The sequence below is a fragment of the Eulemur rufifrons genome, chromosome 29, assembly GCF_041146395.1.
Source record: "Eulemur rufifrons isolate Redbay chromosome 29, OSU_ERuf_1, whole genome shotgun sequence".
Lineage (NCBI taxonomy): Eukaryota > Metazoa > Chordata > Mammalia > Primates > Lemuridae > Eulemur > Eulemur rufifrons.
Genome location: NC_091011.1, coordinates 51,140,226 through 51,159,226, shown reverse-complemented (window position 1 = coordinate 51,159,226; position 19,001 = coordinate 51,140,226). Strand labels below are relative to the sequence as shown.

Here is a 19,001-nt window from a genome sequence, read left to right as displayed (position 1 = left end):
GATCAACTCACTCAAAGAGGAAAGCAAATTAGCCAATTTTGCTAAAAGCAAAACAATCTGGGATTGATTTATCAAAATAAATATAGTTACTACCATCAGGAGTGCCTGGTCAAGTGAGAGAGACAAGAACATAAGTAAATTCACATAATTAAAACAGGGATTTTTCAAAGGGTTTTAGGAACACACTGGAGAGAGTGGTTAACTTTACTTAAAGGAACACGGGCAGAGCAACCTTTCCAGAGAGGTGAAATTTTAGCTGTCCTTGGAGTATGCTTGAGAGTTCACCAGTCAAGAGAGAAAAGGAAAGATGTCATTCTAGCTTAGAGTGTCCACACACAGGGAATGAAAACATACAGAGTGTTCCACTAACACTAAGAAAATCAGGGTCACTAAAGAGAGGTGAGTTAGTACAAGCAGGTTTGTTAACTGAGTTTGGGGAAAGAAGACAAAGAGCTACAGAGATGCCATGCTAAGGGAAGTGACGTATATTCCTAGGTTGTTGGTTCTCAGACTTTAGAGTGCACTAGAATCATCCTCAAGGCTTGCTAAAATAGACATTGCTAAATCCCCAGGGTTTCTCATTCATTCAGTAAGACTAAGATGGGACCCAGAAATTTGCATTTCTGACAGTTCCCAGGGGATACTGGTGCTGCTGGTCCAGGGCCCACACTTTTAAGAATCCCTACTATATGCAATAAAAACACCAAGGGGAAGGGGATGGGTTTGCTGTTGATGCCTCTACTGTTGTTTTTATATTTCAAGATAATTTTGACAGCAGCATAGATGAGAGAGTGGAGATGAGAACGGATAGGAGACTACTGAGTAGTCTAGTTGAGAGATAATAGGCATTTGAATTTCATCAATGGCAGTGAGTATGAAGAAGAACAGATTTAAAAAAATAAGGAGGCAGAGTTGGGAAAACTGAAGATTGTGGGTTATTTGTGGTGTAAATGGATATGTTAAAGATTATTCATGATCTTCTACTGCTATGAAGTCAATATTTTTTTCAGAACCAAATAGTCTGCCTTCATTGAAGCTATTCGTAATCATAAATAAATGTATAAATCTCCATATATCTTGTATATCATAGAGGAAACTCTTAAATGGACTGTTAACTAGCTACTACAGGGTCATTGGAAAAAAACACAAACAAAAGCAAAGCAGGTCTATGAAGTCATGATTTAATTGTAATTTTAAAATCTTAGCCACCACCCTCTAAAACCCACGAGATGTTAGTAAATTTTGTGGTGTTACTTTTCTCAAGTTAACAGTTGAGATTTGCATGACATCTGGAAAAGAAATGGGCAAAATTATAACATGTGCATAATAATGTCCTTTGTCTAAACATATTAGATTTAACAAGGAAGAGTTCTCTTTCCTTCTAATTCTCCACACCTCCATTATTTTCTACCCTCACTTACTGATACATTTTTTCCCTCCTGTTGGTCTGAGTGGCTGAATAGTCATTTATTAGGGGAGAAATTCCATTCTGACAGTGACATATTTTTATGAAAGAATTTTTTAACAGATTAACATTCCCTGGCCTCTGTCAGTCACTTCCCCCGCCCCCACTGGGTCTTCCCCATGAGAAAACAACACTTTCTTCCTGGAATTTATTCCACAATTCTTCATGACTAATTTAGATATTTTTAATGTTTTTGTAAGGCCCTAAGAATGGCAAGAAAAATGGGATTCTTATCCCAATTTGCACAAATAAGAGAATGCTAGGCTTAGAAATCTGCCTCCCAAAGCTGCTCATCCACTTACCACCATGAAGTATAGAACACAGTCCGCTGAACACAGGGTCTCAAAGACAAACGTTATTCTTCCTAGTTCAGAACCCATGGCTCGAGTCATAGATGTAGGTGGTCTATTTGACAGATTAAAATAGCAATATTTATAGTATGTTCTAAATACAATTTAGAATAAAATTAAGCCACTTTTCTGTATTAAGCTAAAATCCATGCTCTTCTCTTCTCCTGATCTGCTGCTGCCCCCATCCACAACTTCTCCCTCACTCAATCTTGCATGTCCACACCCTCTGTTCTAATATGGCATCTACACAACCGAGGTAATATGCCTGAATCTCCTGCAGTTAATGCTACCAATCCATCCTTTAAAAAAAAAAAAAAGACTTCTACTGGGAAATTTCAAAATGAGATTAGGAAATTTGTAACATACTACTTTACAGAGAGAACCGAGAAAAAAATAAGTAAGACAAAAGATATTCCTACAAACAACTTGGACCAAAATCTCTTTATTAAGCATCCAAGAATCATGGTTATAATAGCATTTGGATATACTATTGTTAAAACATTCAGCTTTATCTAAGTAATATACAACTAACATCTGTAGTTTCTCAATCACTGATTCTATGGATAGTCTTAAATATAATGCATTACCCTGTGGCAGCTTGTTGTTTACTAAGTATTTTTTAAATATTAATATATTCTATAAGCAGCCCTACTTCATTTATTTCTATGGGGAAACAGATATGGGGATTCTTACAGAAAAGAATCAGAACTGGTTTTCCTTACTTAAATCCTGGGATATGCAAGTTTAAGATCAGGTAATCATTATCAGAACCTCCAGCCCCACTCTGGATATGATCTCCAGCCACCTCCCAACCTGGAAATGATAAAAGTTATTTTTATTAATACAAATTCCATTAATGATTTTTCAACCATCTTTTTTAATAAGATAAAAATAAAAAGAAGCCCTAGCATTTATGTTCAATGTTAGAAATACTCCAAGAGAATTCCCTATTTTTAATTTGCAGTTGCAAATTTCATGCAGAGGTAGACTTCTAGATACCAATAAAGATGTTCCAAATGATCCCCCTGGAGGAACCAGGTAATGCATTATTTTGCATAAAAGTTATTTAATGGGAGAATTAAAACAGTTTTCTCAATGAAGCATGATTTTTAACTAAAACAGATGGTCTTTATCCATTCTAATATATTGAGATAGAAAATGTTAGTCTTCGGGCAACCAATGAGAAGGAGAAACTTCACATTACTTAACGAAGAAGATTTGGAGTCTGGAGTTCTTTCTTCCAGTATGTTGTATTATTGTTCCCTAACTTAACCCTTGTTCTGCATTAATTCACTTATTTATTTATGCAACTAGCATTTATTGAGTGCCAAGAACTATAATGTGCACTAACATAGAAAAACAAGACAAGGTCCACCCTCACTGAGGAGTCAGTGTAACAGTGGAAGGGAAGCTTGGCATGACTAGCTCAATTTTGCTTCTAATATCCTGTGGGTTAAATCATTCTACTTAGTTCTGCATGTAGTCCAGCTAATTATAGGAAGAATTTAGTTTGTAGTTCAACTCTAGAAGAAAGAAGGTAACTGTCCCTTTCCCAAAACTAACTCCTGGAGAGATAAGGAAAGTATGCATATAAGTAACAATGCTGCGTTAAAGATTTATAGGAACATTGTGACCTGACCTTTGTCATCCAAAGTTAACTGACCAAGAACAAAGAAGTCACATAACCTCCTTGGACCCTTGCTGATGCCGATGCCTGTGGTCATCAGTCACCTTGCAACCCTCCTCCTTTCCCCGCTTCTCTTCATAAAAAGGAGCTTAAAGTCCCTACTAACTTAAGATGGTTCTTTAGGACATTAGTCTGCCATCTTCTCGGTTTGCTAGCTTCCAGAATAAAACTCCCTTTCCCTGCCCCAACACCTTATCTCCCAACTTACTGGCTGTCATGCAGCAAGTGATACAAGCTGGGATTCACTCACATCAGTAAAATACAAGAGACAGACACATGCTAACAGCTGTCAACAGTATAGAGCAGTGCATAGAAGGTTATATGAGGTCTGTCCTCCGCAAAGGAACAATCAACATTCCTTAAACTGAAATGACCACAGTAAAATGAGGAAAGGAGAAGCATCCCCAACATAGCATCAAGCTAGGTCATTAATTAATGGCAATACCTTAGCATTGGCACTTCCATATTCAAAAGAAAATATCAATATCGGCTACTTTAAGAAGTGTAAGAGAGAGAGAGAAACTGAAAAAGGAATTAATATCACTGCTAGGTTGATTTGACAATTTTTGAAATATTACAATCAGCAGTTTATAGAAAGGTGATATAGTGAATACATATCAATCAGGTTAATCTTAAAAACAATACGTACAAACATTGCTCATGTTTGAATACTGCCCATTTCAGGGTCTCTCCCTGTTTCCTCCACTTAGGAGAGAAATGCCAATTGTTCAACTGTCTAAAGATTCCTGTGGTTAAAAGGAGAGACAAGCAGGTATTAACTCCTAATTTTAAGAGCTGAATAACCATAAAACTTTCTTTACCCAGTGGAACAACAGGCCCTTGACTGCAGGGTAGGTAAATATGAGAGGCATTGAGGTTAGAGAAACTGCAAGTTTGTGGTGGGCATAAAAGGGCGAGAGATGTTCCCACATGAAGCAATTCTATACCAAGAAAGGAAGAACTTTATGAATGTTTCCGTAAGAACACCTCCTGGTGTTCAAACAGGCCATGAGGAGGGATGGAATGGCAGGGAAGGCCAAAGAAAAGAAGGCAGTACGTGGATGGTATAGAGGATACGTTTGGAAGGGACTAATACCCCTGTAAGAGGAAACAAACATTTCTCATGTTTGAACATGGTCCGTTGCAGGATCCCCCAGTTTTCCCCACTTTTTTTTTCTCTGTCCTGACCAAGAAATACAGAGTATGTTGACCACCCTGTGACCTAGCCAGCTATGTGGTCCCCCACGGAGCTTTAACCCAAGCTGGGGCCTTGGGCATTCCCAGGCACTGACAAAGGTGTTTTGGTTGTTGTCCAAAACTCTGAAAGAAACTAGGCCCAGCCCTGAGCCAAACTCCTCAAATCCTCATATAAACTCCATAACTCAACTCCTTCATTTCAGGCATGCCTAGGTAGAACATCCCTTGTCTTGCTGTCCATGGCAAGGATACACTGCAGGGCCTCTCTAGGTAAGTTCCCCTAATAAATGCTTTGGACTGATCACCCTGGGGTTAGTGCTTCTTTCTTTGGAATACCAACCAGGGGACCCATCTTGGTCCAGTTTGGGCTACTCCCTTGTGGGAACTCCCCTGCCAGCCACTGCTGGGGAGATCCCAGCCATAGGTTGAGCTGACCAGAACATCTGTTATTATAGGTTTAATGTATCCCCCAGAAAACATATGTTGAAGTCCTAACCCCCAATATTGAATGGGACCGTATTTGGAAATAGAGACTTCCCAGAAATAATCAAATGAAGATGAGGTCATTAGGACAGGCCTTAATCCAATATGACTGGTGTCCTTTTGAGAGGATGGAAATACGGACACAGACACAGGGACGGCCCCATGTGAAGACACAAAGACACAGAGAGCAGACAGCCGTATGACGAGAGACACAGAGACTGGAGTTATGCTGCCACAAGTCACGGAATGCCTGGGGCTACCAGAAGCTGGAAGAGGCCAAGAAAGTATTTTCCCCAGAGGCTTCAGAGGGAACACAGCCCTGCCAACAACTTGATTTCAGACTTCCAGCCTCCAGAACTGGAAGAGAATACATTTCTGTTGTTTTAAGCCACCCAGTTTGTGGCTCTATGTTGTGGCAGCCCTAGGAAAGTAAACACCCATAATATGCTTAGCAGGAGAGACATGGAGTAGAGAAAATAAAGGAATCCAGTGCTTTGAAACTCCAGACTTGGAACTCCAGATTGCCAATGTGAAAGGAGAGCTGTAAGTGGAAAGACACACACAGGATAATAAACTGGACAAGAAAAGCAGGAGAATGGCCTCAGAATGAAACCAGAGGGCTAGTATCCATCCAAGTGCCTTACGGTATATAGATCATTGCTGCCCAGGAGAAATAAGTGAGCCACAAATGTGAGTTTAAATGTTCTAAGAGCTACATTTTAAAAATTAAAAGAAGGTGAAATTAATTTTAATACATTTTATTTAAACCAATATACCCAGAATGTTACCATTTTGACATGTAATCAATATGAAAAATTAATACACATTTTACTTTTTTCATACTAAAGCTCTGAATAGTGTGCATTTCATACTTTTAGCACATCTCAACTCAGACTAGTCACATTTCAATTGCTCAACAGCCACACATGGCTAAATGGCTACTGTACTGGACAGCACACCTCAAGAATTTTTCAAAGCAGAGATCTGAAAGTAGGGCATACCAAAAGTAGTAGAAACTCAGGAAATACTGCCTTTTAATATGCCCTAGTTGTCATTTTTATCCATTCTCAGTCATAAAAACTGTACGGCATAATGTCAACAAAAATATTGATTTCAAAAACATTTACTTCTAATCTAACACCCTAACAACTATTATAATTTTTATATATTCCCTTCTAAACTTTTTCTACATGCACAGGTTCACAAGAGTGTATGCAATTTTATATTTTCCTTTTTCCCTAAGAGTAAATCCCATATTTTCCATGTTTCTATACATACCTTTATGTTTTAAGATTTATTTTGTTTTAAAGATCATATTTATGTTTATTATAAAATTTTTAAAGCTATAGAAAAAAGTTAAAAGATAAAACCTAAAATTACTTATAACCTCATCACCCAGGAAAAAATAACATTAACATGTTTAGATGTTTCTTTTCACTCTCTTTCAATACATATATGTCGTTATATCACTGAGCTCTTATAAATAACATTTTGTATCATGGTCTTATAAATAAACATCATTGTATAAGCACTTTTCATTTATAAATATTTCATTGATGTGTTAATGACTGAATTAATATTTTATCATTTAGGTAGATATAACTCATTTCCATAATTTACCAAATCACTCACTGCAGGATAACTCACCTCCAGTTGACCATACATCTATTTTAACTATTTGGATTGTTTTTAACTTTAACTCATGTAAATGTCACCATAATGAACATATTTTTGGTAAAGTTTTTCTGTATTTCAGTATTTCTCTAGAAAAGAATACCAATAAAAGAGTTACTGGGTCAAATGAATACGTTTTTTAAACCAGTATTTTATGCTATTATTCTGATTTTGAAACCAATTGTGTCCAGATAGAATGTTTATTAAATATAGTAAACTACAATAAAAATGAAAATAAAAGTAATTCATACTTCCCAGAAACTTCCCACTCCCAAAAGATAGCTTCTTCACATTTTGGTGTATTTCTTTTTAGTCTTTTTCTAGTATGTACTTTTTTTTTTAATAGACCTTAGGCTTTACTGTATAATCTATTTTCTGATCTTTTCAATTTAGCATTCTCTTCTGATTTTCTTTTTTTTTTTTTTTTTTTGAGACAGAGTCTCACTCTGTTGCCCAGGCTAGAGTGAGTGCCGTGGCGTTAGCCTAGCTCACAGCAACCTCAAACTCCTGAGCTCAAGCGATCCTACTGCCTCAGCCTCCCGAGTAGCTGGGACTACAGGCATGCACCACCATGCCCGGCTAATTTTTTTTCTATATATATTTTTAGCTGTCCATATAATTTCTTTCTATTTTTAGTAGAGATGGGGTCTCACTCTTGCTCAGGCTGGTCTCGAACTTCTGAGCTCAAACGATCCGCCCACCTCGGCCTCCCAGAGTGCTAGGATTACAGGCGTGAGCCACCGCGCTCGGCCCTGATTTTCTAATCATGATTATATCAAAAATATTCCCCCTTTAAAAATCTTTTGTACATTTAATTTTAATGACTTAACAATATGTTGATTATATCATCATTTTATTTAACCATACCCCCACTGTTGAAAATTTAGTTTGTTTTCTCCTATTTTTTTGCTCTTATAAATAACACTAAAATTAACATTTTTGTGCATAATTTCTTTCTTTACATCACATTGTTTCCTCGATATAAATTCCCAGAAGTAGACTTATTGGGTTGGAAAAACGGAACATTCTAAGTTCCTGAAACATACTGCACCAAATTGTTTTTCATATAGCTTGCTTATAATGGTTGCATAACATTTCATCCTATTAAGATACCATAACTTTCATAAACAGTATCCTGTTGCTGGATATTTAGATTATGTCAATTTTTGTTGTTATAGAAAATGCCCAATGAGCATCCTCGTGAATAAACAGTAAATTGTCTCCAACTTTGAATTCCTCTCAGGCAAAATTCCAGTACATGAAGATTTACTTCTACATACTTGTTCTGCAATTGCAAAAATTTCAGACTGAGAATACATGTATCTCAAAGCACTCCAAGTCACACAGTCGAAGTGTCAAAGCACATCCACTCTAACTCCATGACTGGGTGGGTAACTATCTCGTGCAACAGGCCACCCCTGCCTCTCCATCAACCCTCGTTCTTAGGAGGGCTGCTCCTCACAAGGTTGGCTACCGTACCGCCCAGTCACAAAATATACATCACCTTTTATGTTTGTAGTTTTCACATTACTGTTTCCTATTTCAATATCATACACTAATACTGCAGAAATGTATACTTTTCTGATGAATAGTTGAACATTTCTGAAAATTAGCAAAAATTTAAAATATACTCTCTAAGTAAATTAGTAAGCAAGTGAATAAATCAAGTATTGTCATATCAGTTAGACTAAGTCCTCTATAAAATCAAATACAAGTTTCAGATAATCTTTACTAGTAAGTGACCACACACACACATGTATTAGTCCTTTCATGGAGTCATGCAATACCCTGGCTTTCCCAATCTTATTTTTCCAATAGGTCTTAACCATCTCAACTTAGAACTCAATGACAGGACATTTTAGGAACATAAGCCATCATGGTCAGGTAATAACAACTGTATTTTTTCTTCTTCTCCCTTAGGAGAGATTTTCAAAAGTAGGATTATTTGTCACTAAAGAGGAATATTTTGTCTTTAATATATATCAAAGCTCTGTCTTTCCCTTTTTCACTCACTTGTTTAACCAACATTATTCAAAGACCCATTATTTGTCAGTCTCTGTACTCATGTGTACACCTCACTTCCTATATCTCAAGCCTGTTTGTTTTGGATAGGTATTGTCTTAAAACATATGTGTTAAAAAGCCTGTATTTGTGTATTTACAATAACTAAACATAATATGGAGGAAAATGAGCTAATAAAAATGCTAATGAGCTGATAAAAATAAAGGATGCATTTTAGTGTAAAGCCCTGATATTTATAATACCTATCCCTAGCATCAAGCTTAAAAATACATACATAGATACTGTCATTCATTCAACTAACAAATATTGCAGAACAACTAAGTGCTAGGCTCTCTGGGTACCTAAAGTGGAAGAACAAATAAAATTCAGCAACTTTCCTATAGAACTCTATAGTAAGTGTAGTAATGTACCCCTAAGTAACATTTTCAACTTTTCAATAAGTGAGAATCATATACATTTTGTAAACACAATCATAAATTTCATAAGCAAGGGGAATTTGAGATCACTTAACCCCTCACTATTGCACAATGCTGAGCCAGACTAAATCAATCAAGACAGAAATGCTGTCGCAGTACTCTTTAAAATGGTAAAAAACATAGATTTCATTATCCCCTTTGGTAAATCTACCCTGGTATTTATACTCATAAATTGATGATCCTCAATATCTACCTCAAAACAGACTCCAGAAAATACAAAATTAACAGTTATATTTGGGTAGGAAAGTCATCTGGCTGTGTCACCACATTTACTATTTTTATGTGAGCACTAGAAAATGGTTAAGTAGCAAGTAGCCAAACGATAAGATTGAAGTTCCTCAATGTTTGGTATGTTTTAGAGAGCTGAATCCAATAATGAATCATGTCTTTGCTGCCAAAATACACCAAGTAGGCTGATTCTGAACTTACCATTCATTCCATCACACTTTGAATTCCCAACATTGAAGCAGGAAGTTTTCATGTTGCCAGGAAGGACATTCCACCATTTATATTCAAAGCCAAGTGCAGGCTCCGTTCCTGCTGGACACGGTCTGCATTCTACAAGGGAAAAGCGGGGTAAACAATTAAAATTAAACTGCATCTGGACAACATCCTCTCCCTCTGTTCTAAGCACTACTAAACTATAATTAGCAGAGAGAGAAGTGGGAAGGAAGGATATTGGACTACCAGTTCCCTTAGGAAATAATAACTGTTTCAAAAGAAATCTGGAAAAATATTCTGAATTATATATATTAATTATAATATGGTGTGTATATATATATAAAATATGGTGTGTGTGATACACACACACACACACACACACACACCATACCAACATGAAAAAGAAAAAGGATAGACAAAAAACCTTTTAAAATAATTCTTTCCTTCATTTCTGGGAGTAATTGCTAATACTGAATTACCCTCCATAACAAGAATAATTCTGAAACAAGTTCAAGTTCTCCTACATGTGACCTTAGAATCAGTTCCCTCTACTTTATGAATAAGAAAAGATTTCACCCTTCCTTTTGGTTACTAAACTTAACAGAATATTAATACCATTTAATTATGGACTGATTACTTGAAATTCAAAATATTGACTATGTTGAGAAATGGTGCTGAGAGTTGAGGGGTTGGGGAAGAGTTAGTTTTATAGATAAACCTGATGTAAATTAACATCTGTGACATTGAAATAGTAGGATCTTTTCCAATTATTTTTAAAGACACTTTGCATCATCACGTCAGCAAGAAAACGAGTAAAGAAAGAAAACATTCATTTAGCAAACACTCCCTGCTGCCAAAGCACTACAGAAGACATTTTTATATAATCTTCTCAATGATGATGAGCTAGATATTATCCACAATCTTACAGACAAGAAAATCGAGGTTCAAAAGGTTTAAACAACTTGGGTAAATCACACTATTGGTAGTGTGCAGGACATAGATTCAAACTGCGTCAATTTGACTTCAGAGTCCTTTTTATGCTATCTCTCAGAGGATTTTAGGAAATGGCACAACTTGTATTCAAGCTGGATACCAGCAACTAAAATATGCTGTAATATTTGTCTAAGATTAAAACAAATTCTGTAACCACTTTTTATATTATTTGATAAATATTAAAATTTTTCCAACAGTACACTTTTAAACAATCTTAGGGACTATTTTAATTGTCATATGATCAAAATGAGCAATATATACTATTATTATAGCATAAAATGCAATTCATTATTCCAAAGGTAAATTAGAGGAAATGACATTTTTTGCTTGCATGAATATATATGCACACACACATACCGCAGAAGGGGCACTTATCCTTAATCACTTACATATAAGGTGAAATTTTCTTACCAATATCCACAGGCAAACAGTCATCCCACTAAGAGAAAGTTACACAAGATGCCATTAAAACAGTATCCTCGTATTTTAAATAAGCCATTGTGGCCTCAGAATTCCATTATCATAGTTCTTAACTCTTCCTCAGTCTCAATAAGAAAGTGTTTTAACATTCTTTTCATGGAAAAATCCTTCCATAAAGACAATTTGTAACAAGGTCAGTTTGCTAAAGGTCCAATTATTGAGCCAACTGACATCCTACCTTTTGTTCCATCTGAAAATGTTCCAGAAGGGCAGGGATGGCAAGAAGATGACCCATTGTTATAAAATCCAGGGTTGCAAGGTGGACAATCCTTCTTCTCTCCAGAAGGGGGCAATCTAATAGCATCTGTGACATCCTCCCGGCAGATTTTGGGCTCTATCCATTTGTACATTATCTGAGTCTGCAAAAAAAGTGAGAAAGTCATATAACAAAAATGTTTAAACTGACATCCTAGGAAAAGTGCAAATAGTGACAGAATAGAAGGGCCAGCTGAAGAGAATCTAACGCATTAGTGACAAAATGGAAGAAAAAGAGAAAACTTCGGTGGGGAAATGACCATTACTTCCAAATGTTTGTACGCTAAACTACACATGGCCTTACCTCATGCATAGCCATGTTCCCCATCATAAAATCCCTCTTTAAAATATAGGTAATATGACTATCATCCTTACTCTCCTAGCCACTCACTGCCTTTATTCCATAACTGACGTAAGTTTCTATGCAGCAACTCTTTTCCATTTTGAGACCTCCAGATTCTTTGCACATAGTGATTGCAGAAGAAAAAGGTTATTTTTCAAAAAGAATAGATCAAGCTTTACACTTTAATCCTGTTAGTTCATAAATATTGGTAGCTGCTTTCTGAGTCTTTTTCAATAACCTGATATTAGACTGTTAAAAGTTGTGACTAAAATATTTTCCCAACCATGTTCCATGTGCTCTGAACATCAGGATTAAGACAGCCTCTGCCCTAAGGGGAGTAGTCTTTTAAACTCTATTCTTACAGTCTCTCACACACGTATTCATCCCCACACAAAACAAAATGCAGCTTAAGTCCTCACTTAACGTCATAGACAGGTTCTTGGAAACTGCAACTTTAAGTGACATGACATAAAATAAGGCCGATTTTACCATAAGCTAATTGATATAAACAAGAATTAAATTCCTATGGCATATTTCTGGCCACAGAAACATCACCAAACAGCTAAATAAAGACCCTAAACACTTCTAATATTAAATACTGAAATAAATCTAAGTTATACATACATTTAATAAAGATTAATAAAAACAAGTAACGTAATTATTTACCCAATTTTTGGCGAATCAGCAAGTGATGGTGATTGTAGTGGTGGTGGGCTAAATCAAGGAATAAATGTTTGCAAAATGAAAATTGTCAGGAGTTCCTCCTACCACCGTGCAGTTCAAAAGCAAACAAAAATAAAGCTAGTGGGCTTGCTGGGAGCTTTGATACAGCAAGATTTATTGCCATGCATTTGTATTATTGTCATAGACTTTACAAAGTTTTATTTTACAATCGCGTGTATTCACTCATTCACTCATTTTCTGGCCTGCTTATTCCAGTTCAGGGTGGTGGTTGGCCAGGGCCTATGCCAGCAGCTCAGGGCTCAAGGCAGGAACCACGCTGGACAGGATGCCACTCCATCCCAGGGTGCACTCACACCCACCCGCACTCGTTCAGACTGGAACAATGTAGACATACCGAGTAACCTAACATGCACATGTTTGGGATGTGGGAAGAAACCAGAGTACCCAGAGAAAACCCACATAGACATGGGGAGAACAAACTCCTCCTACACAGTGGCCCCATTCAGGGATAGATTTTTTTCTCATCAACGTTACAACCAAACACCACCAAACAAAACATTATTCAAGGACCTGCTGTATACGCAAATAGCTGTAACTCAGCTAAACCCAAAAAATTGTTATCATAAAATTCTCATTTTGAAACCAAAAATATCAAATGGGTTGGCCACTCCAAAACAAAATTGATATGCTCAGTGGGGAAAAAATAAAAGGTATTCTAAATGCAAAGAGAAAAATAAATCAACTATCTCAACTAAATACAACATTTTAAAAAGACACTAAAAGTTCTTTTCAGTAGACATTTCTGCTGAAAGTAGTCTTTCTCCTTTAAAACAACTTCTGCAACAGGAAGTCTTCTATGGAAGCTTGAGAACCAAAATTAAAGGCAGTTCTCTAGAGCTAGTTCTGGTTAATAGGAAAATTATGTACAGTAAGCCCTTTAGGACACTCAATCTTATTCTCAAGTATTCTTATGGAAAAAGAGATTACCTGATCTGATGAAAGATGCTTAATAAAATGGTTTCAAGGTAAATGTCTCAGCAGACTTATAAATTTTGTTCTTTTTGCAGCTCTCTTTTCCCATATTCATTTGATGGCTTATGTCATGATACACTTTAACCAGCCGCTTCACATCTGCCTTTCTTACATCTGTAAAATAATGTCCACCCATGCTGGGGCTTCCTAAATAGCTGTAAAAGTAAATTAGATGCTGTATCCAGAAGGGGCTCTTAACACCCCTCAAGAAAGGCACTCTAAAACTCAGAGAATCTAAGCAAATGAAAAACATCATTATATTTGGGAGATTGTCTTTTTAAAATTCTGGTTTAACAAGTACAGAAAACAAATTTGAAATCCTTTTAGTCAATTCACTAATCTGATGATTTATTTTTACATTAATAAAAAATGCATTGAGTTATATGTGAGCTACTGCATTTTGGGGACTAGTCACTTCCCACCTGGGAGTGAAGGCCAGTGCTGATGCTGTGCCCCATGTAATCTTCTCAACCACTTTGGGAGGAACATGTTCTTATCCTCAAGTTTATAAATGAGGGCCGGGCGTGGTGGCTCACGCCTGTAATCCTAGCACTCTGGGAGGCCGAGGTGGGCGGATCGTTTGAGCTCAGGAGTTCGAGACCAGCCTGAGCAAGAGCGAGACCCCATCTCTACTAAAAATAGAAAGAAATTATATGGACAGCTAAAAATATATATAGAAAAAATTAGCCGGGCATGGTGGTGCATGCCTGTAGTCCCAGCTACTCGGGAGGCTGAGACAGGAGGATTGCTTGAGCTCAGGAGTTTGAGGTTGCTGTGAGCTAGGCTGAAGCCACGGCACTCACTCTAGCCTGGGCAACAGAGTGAGACTCTGTCTCAAAAAAAAAAAAAAAAAAAAGTTTATAAATGAGGAAACACTCCAGATGAGAGCGATTAAAGAACTTGCCCAAAAGTCATACACAATTAATAAATGGTAAAGCAACATCAGTCCATGAGAGTCAGTTTGGTAAGGGTAAAAAATAGAATACACAAATCACATTTTGAGAAGTCAGCTAACTACATGACTTTCAATGCAAGCAAACTAAATTTTTAAAAATTAAAAAATGAGCACCCAATTTAGAAGTCAAATTTTGAATGCTCTGTAATAAACGTTTGCAAAGCTTTGTTTGCAAAGCTTCTTGCGTCACATGGCAGATTCAGTCTCTGCCTCTCTTTCTAATGGGGACATATGCTTTCAAGTCTGGCTGACTGGGGAAAGATAATAATAATATTAATGATACTTTGCCCCAGGTGGCTCACAGTGTAGGTGAAAAATGAGTAATCAATTCATTCTGTGCAAGTTGAGACAAAATTATGAAATATTTCATGAAACCAATATCCTAACAGAGCAAAATTTACCAGATTACCATTAAGATAATGAAACCACCAGTGTGTGTTTATATGAAGCATGAAAAAAATACATTTTACAAAACACACAGAGGTACCAACTGGAGGTGCGTGTCATATCAAAATAAAATCCAACACTGTGAACACTAAAATTTAGAGAAATTTTCAGACTGGATTTGTCCATAGTTGCCTGTTTTCTTCCTTTGGATGTCAATGCACAAACATAGTAAGCCTTTATAGATTGGCTGAACTCATCAGAGCTAAATTGAATGTGCCTCCCAGCTGCCTTGTGCTCCACGATGTTCTGGCTCAGAAGGTCTCAGACAAGCAGGCAATTTCTTGCCTCCCAGCCTCTCCCAAACCTTGATCGTTTCCACCTGCAAGCTGCTGGGCACTCATTTGCCTCTCTTGGAATTACCCACACCATTCTGCCAACTTGTGTCTGACCCCTCCTTCAAAGCCACGCTCAGTATCTACTGCTCTACGAAGGTCCTTAGCCTACCAACTACATATCAGCATTCACCCAGATTCCTTTTCTATGAAGACTTTGCTGCTTTCGTTTTCCCATGTGATGACCTCCTCCTCCTCTTTCTAAATGCTTAGCAGCCTTCATCATCATCTTCCTTTATGTGGAAGACACCATGGGAAGTTAATAATTTACTGGCAGTTCTAACCAAGGTTTTAGGCAAGAAAATGTTCTAAAATTAAATTGTGGTGAATATGCTAAAAACACTGAATTGTACACTTTAAATGTATGAATGGTATGTATGAGAATTTTATCTCAGTAAAGCTGTCTTTTTTAAAAGGAGATGGTAAAAAGAGACTACTTGGAAAATTTTATTTTAAAAAAATTCAGAAATCTCTGGTCTCTGAGAAATGCTGTTTTCCCATTATCCTAATTAAGGAGCACAGATTTTACTTGCTTAAATCCTATACAAAGAAAGGCAGATCTAAAAATTATATCCCTTTATACACTGTTTTTAATATCCTCTACACCTGTCTCCTGCTTTATAATTCAGAAGTACTATGTTAGACATTGAGCATTTGGGATAATTAGTAATATTGAAGATCATTAAAAGGCAAAAGTAGTATAAGACAATCTAATATCAAAACACTAGCAAACTCTCTATGATTCATGAATTTCCTGGATTCAGAGATGGAGAAGTTGTACCATCTAACCCCTCCTCCTAGAAGGCTCCCTTCTAAAACATCCTCCCTCCCAGGCACTCTTCAAGCCTTGGCAGAAAGCTTCCTATCTGACACAATGTGCCATTCCAGGACTGGGCAGCTCTGCTTGTTACAACATCAGTATATCCCACTGGAATTTACCTTCTATAAATCCACCTGATTTTACCATATGGAATAACACAGAAAAGTCTATTTCTTCTTTTGTAAAATTTCCCTTCAAATATTTAAAATAATCATTTAGGAAATTCTTATTGAGTATCTACTATGTATAGAGAAAGCACTGTGGAAGATTTAAGTATTAATAAGAAAAATTGCTCTGAAGGAGTTTATAGTCTAATAGTGATAAGACAGGTTCACAATGGCTATTTATTACAAAAAATAAAAAAACATAAAAGGGATACAAAGCATTGGAGTTGGAAACAGACAATTTGGGCTAAAACTCCACCCCTAAGACTTACTAGCTATGACTTTAGGGAAGTTTCTTAACCTCATTAAGCCTCAGTTTACTCATCTACAAACTGGGTGCAATGATGTCTAAATTTCACAGCTGTTAAAAGAAATTAGAGGCAATGTTTGAATGTTTTGAATATATAGACATGCACATACAAAGTATGTACACAAATACGTAAATGATAGCTGGTTCTGGTATTAATACTAGCATTATTATTATAATTATTATCTCATCATTATCATCTCCAAGAGAAACACAAAGTGTCATGAATGCCCAAAGGAAAGAGATGAAATCTCTGATATAAGTAGGATATATCACAAAAATAACCATGATTTTTCCATCCCATGGTGCCTTTCCTTCTACTTGAAAAATAGATATTCAGATCCTTCAATCAAACTTCTTCTCATCTTTGATTCATAGTTTTATACACATACTCCTAATGTGCTCATAAAGTTAATGATTTTTTAAATAAAATGTTGAAAATAAGTCAACTGACTCATATTCTTCTTTGCATGAATTAGGATATGTATAAATAATTTGCTGTATTTATATTACTCTGGCAAATACATGATACTACACTCCTAGCTATATTCATTTATTAAATCAAACATTTCACATATGGTCCTTCAATTAGTCATATATCCACTTAGCCATACCATTTAGTCTGCAGTTCTCTATCTTATCCATAAGGAGACCATGAGAAGTGCTACCAAATATCCTGCTAACATTAAAACATGCCTTCTCTTGATGAACATTTGCCTAGTATCACTGGTCAGTATTCTTTTGAGTTCAAGCTTCAAGCCCTGAATTTGTACATGTGCTTATATGTACCTATTTAGGTATGCTTCATTTTAGGTAAGAAGTAGGCTCTTCCCACACTGGGTCAGATCCCCAGAAAATTCAGAGTTCTCTGGTGTAGCAATAATACTAATTAGAAACAATAATTAATTTTCTTTGATTGACTATCTCTTCCTCTACAGTCTTAGACCAGTGGTTCTCAAAGTGCTGAGATCCTGGACCAGCAGAATCAGAACTACCTGGGACCTTCCTGGAAATATAAATTCTCAGACCCTGCTCTAGACCCACTAAATCAGAAAATCTGGGACAGGGCCTTCCTGGTGAGTCTGAAGCACACTAAAGTTTGACAACCACTGCTCTACATCTATGAAGATATTGACAGTTTTCTTCTATCCTTACCTCTGCCCTCATCACCCCAGACTCTGTATTTAACCAGTACTCCATAAAGATTTACTAAAAGAATGAATGAGAAGGCATTCCACATTTTCCATGATATTAATGAGAATTTCTCAGGATTAGAATAGTATCAATTACCAATTAAAATTTTCCTGAAAAACGTTCCCTGCAGACAAGAAGCAATCTAAACTTGTAACATTGCTATGTCATGTAAATGATAATATTTGGAATCTATATACCTCAATAGCTGCTTTCCTTGTCAGTCAATTTGATCCTCTCCAAGCAAGGGCAAAATAGGATCAAAGAGAGGCACAACAGGACAGAGAGAACCAAAACACAGTCATTGAACAACCGGGGAAATATCATTAAGCCACTGGCAATTCACCAGGCTATTCTCAGTAAGAATAAAATACATTTTTTAAAGATGAAACCAGAACAAACAAAAATGTTGGAACAAAAACAAAAAAAATCTCAAATTCACATAGGCAATCTAAGCTTCTTCACTATATATATTATTTCACTAAGTTCTCACTGCCTTTTTGTGTACTTTTGTAGCTAGAAACATTTATCTTGAAATGGCTTAAATCCCTTTTTAAAAAAAAATCACTGGGTTTATGGAGTCCTAGTACATTGTTTTCTTATATACCAAGAACATGGTCAGAGTTCACCCAGACTCAAGAGAAAAACATAATTTGTGCATCTGTGTGTACACAGCGTGCCTGCAGGTGCATCCGTATATCCAAATGGGTGTATTCTGCATTTACGCATTTAACATATGGTCTTACTTCCGTTAGACCAAGGTCAACTAGATTTTGTCATACTATTTATTGCCATTACACTCATTGATGTAATAAACTACTCATTGACATAATAAAAATATAGTTTTTGTATACTGTCATTATAGCCAAGACGAGATCCTATTGTATATTAGATCTCATTCATATAAGCTTCAGTAATGCTGAATTAATGATTATTACATAGAATAAACTACATTTGCTTTTGCCTTACATACTAATAAGGCAAGTTTAGCTAAGATAAGTTTACCTAAACATTATTTAAATTACTTTTTAATCAACTTTAGTGATATCTTTCTACATATATTTTCTAAATAGAAAGAGTGCTTACTTGGCCATTATTATAGAGTCATTAAGACCTGACTTTACAACTCCTTGTCAGTTAACAGCTGTTAGTTTAAGTTACTGTTCTTATTACAGCAATAGCTGTACTTCTTATCATTGAAAT

General features: G+C 36.3%; 1 protein-coding gene across 2 annotated transcripts in view; it reads right to left on the bottom strand.

Moving 5' to 3' along the window:
• Positions 1 to 19,001, bottom strand: part of ELAPOR2 (endosome-lysosome associated apoptosis and autophagy regulator family member 2) — a 148,424-nt gene that overhangs the window by 33,640 nt on the left and 95,783 nt on the right. For both annotated transcript variants that reach the window (XM_069461901.1, XM_069461902.1), the window contains 4 exons: positions 11,447 to 11,627; positions 9,784 to 9,912; positions 2,538 to 2,628; positions 1,768 to 1,870 (listed from right to left, as the gene is read on the bottom strand). In XM_069461901.1, coding sequence (XP_069318002.1) covers positions 1,768 to 1,870; positions 2,538 to 2,628; positions 9,784 to 9,912; positions 11,447 to 11,627 — 504 coding nt within the window. The remainder of the gene's footprint in view (positions 1 to 1,767; positions 1,871 to 2,537; positions 2,629 to 9,783; positions 9,913 to 11,446; positions 11,628 to 19,001) is intronic.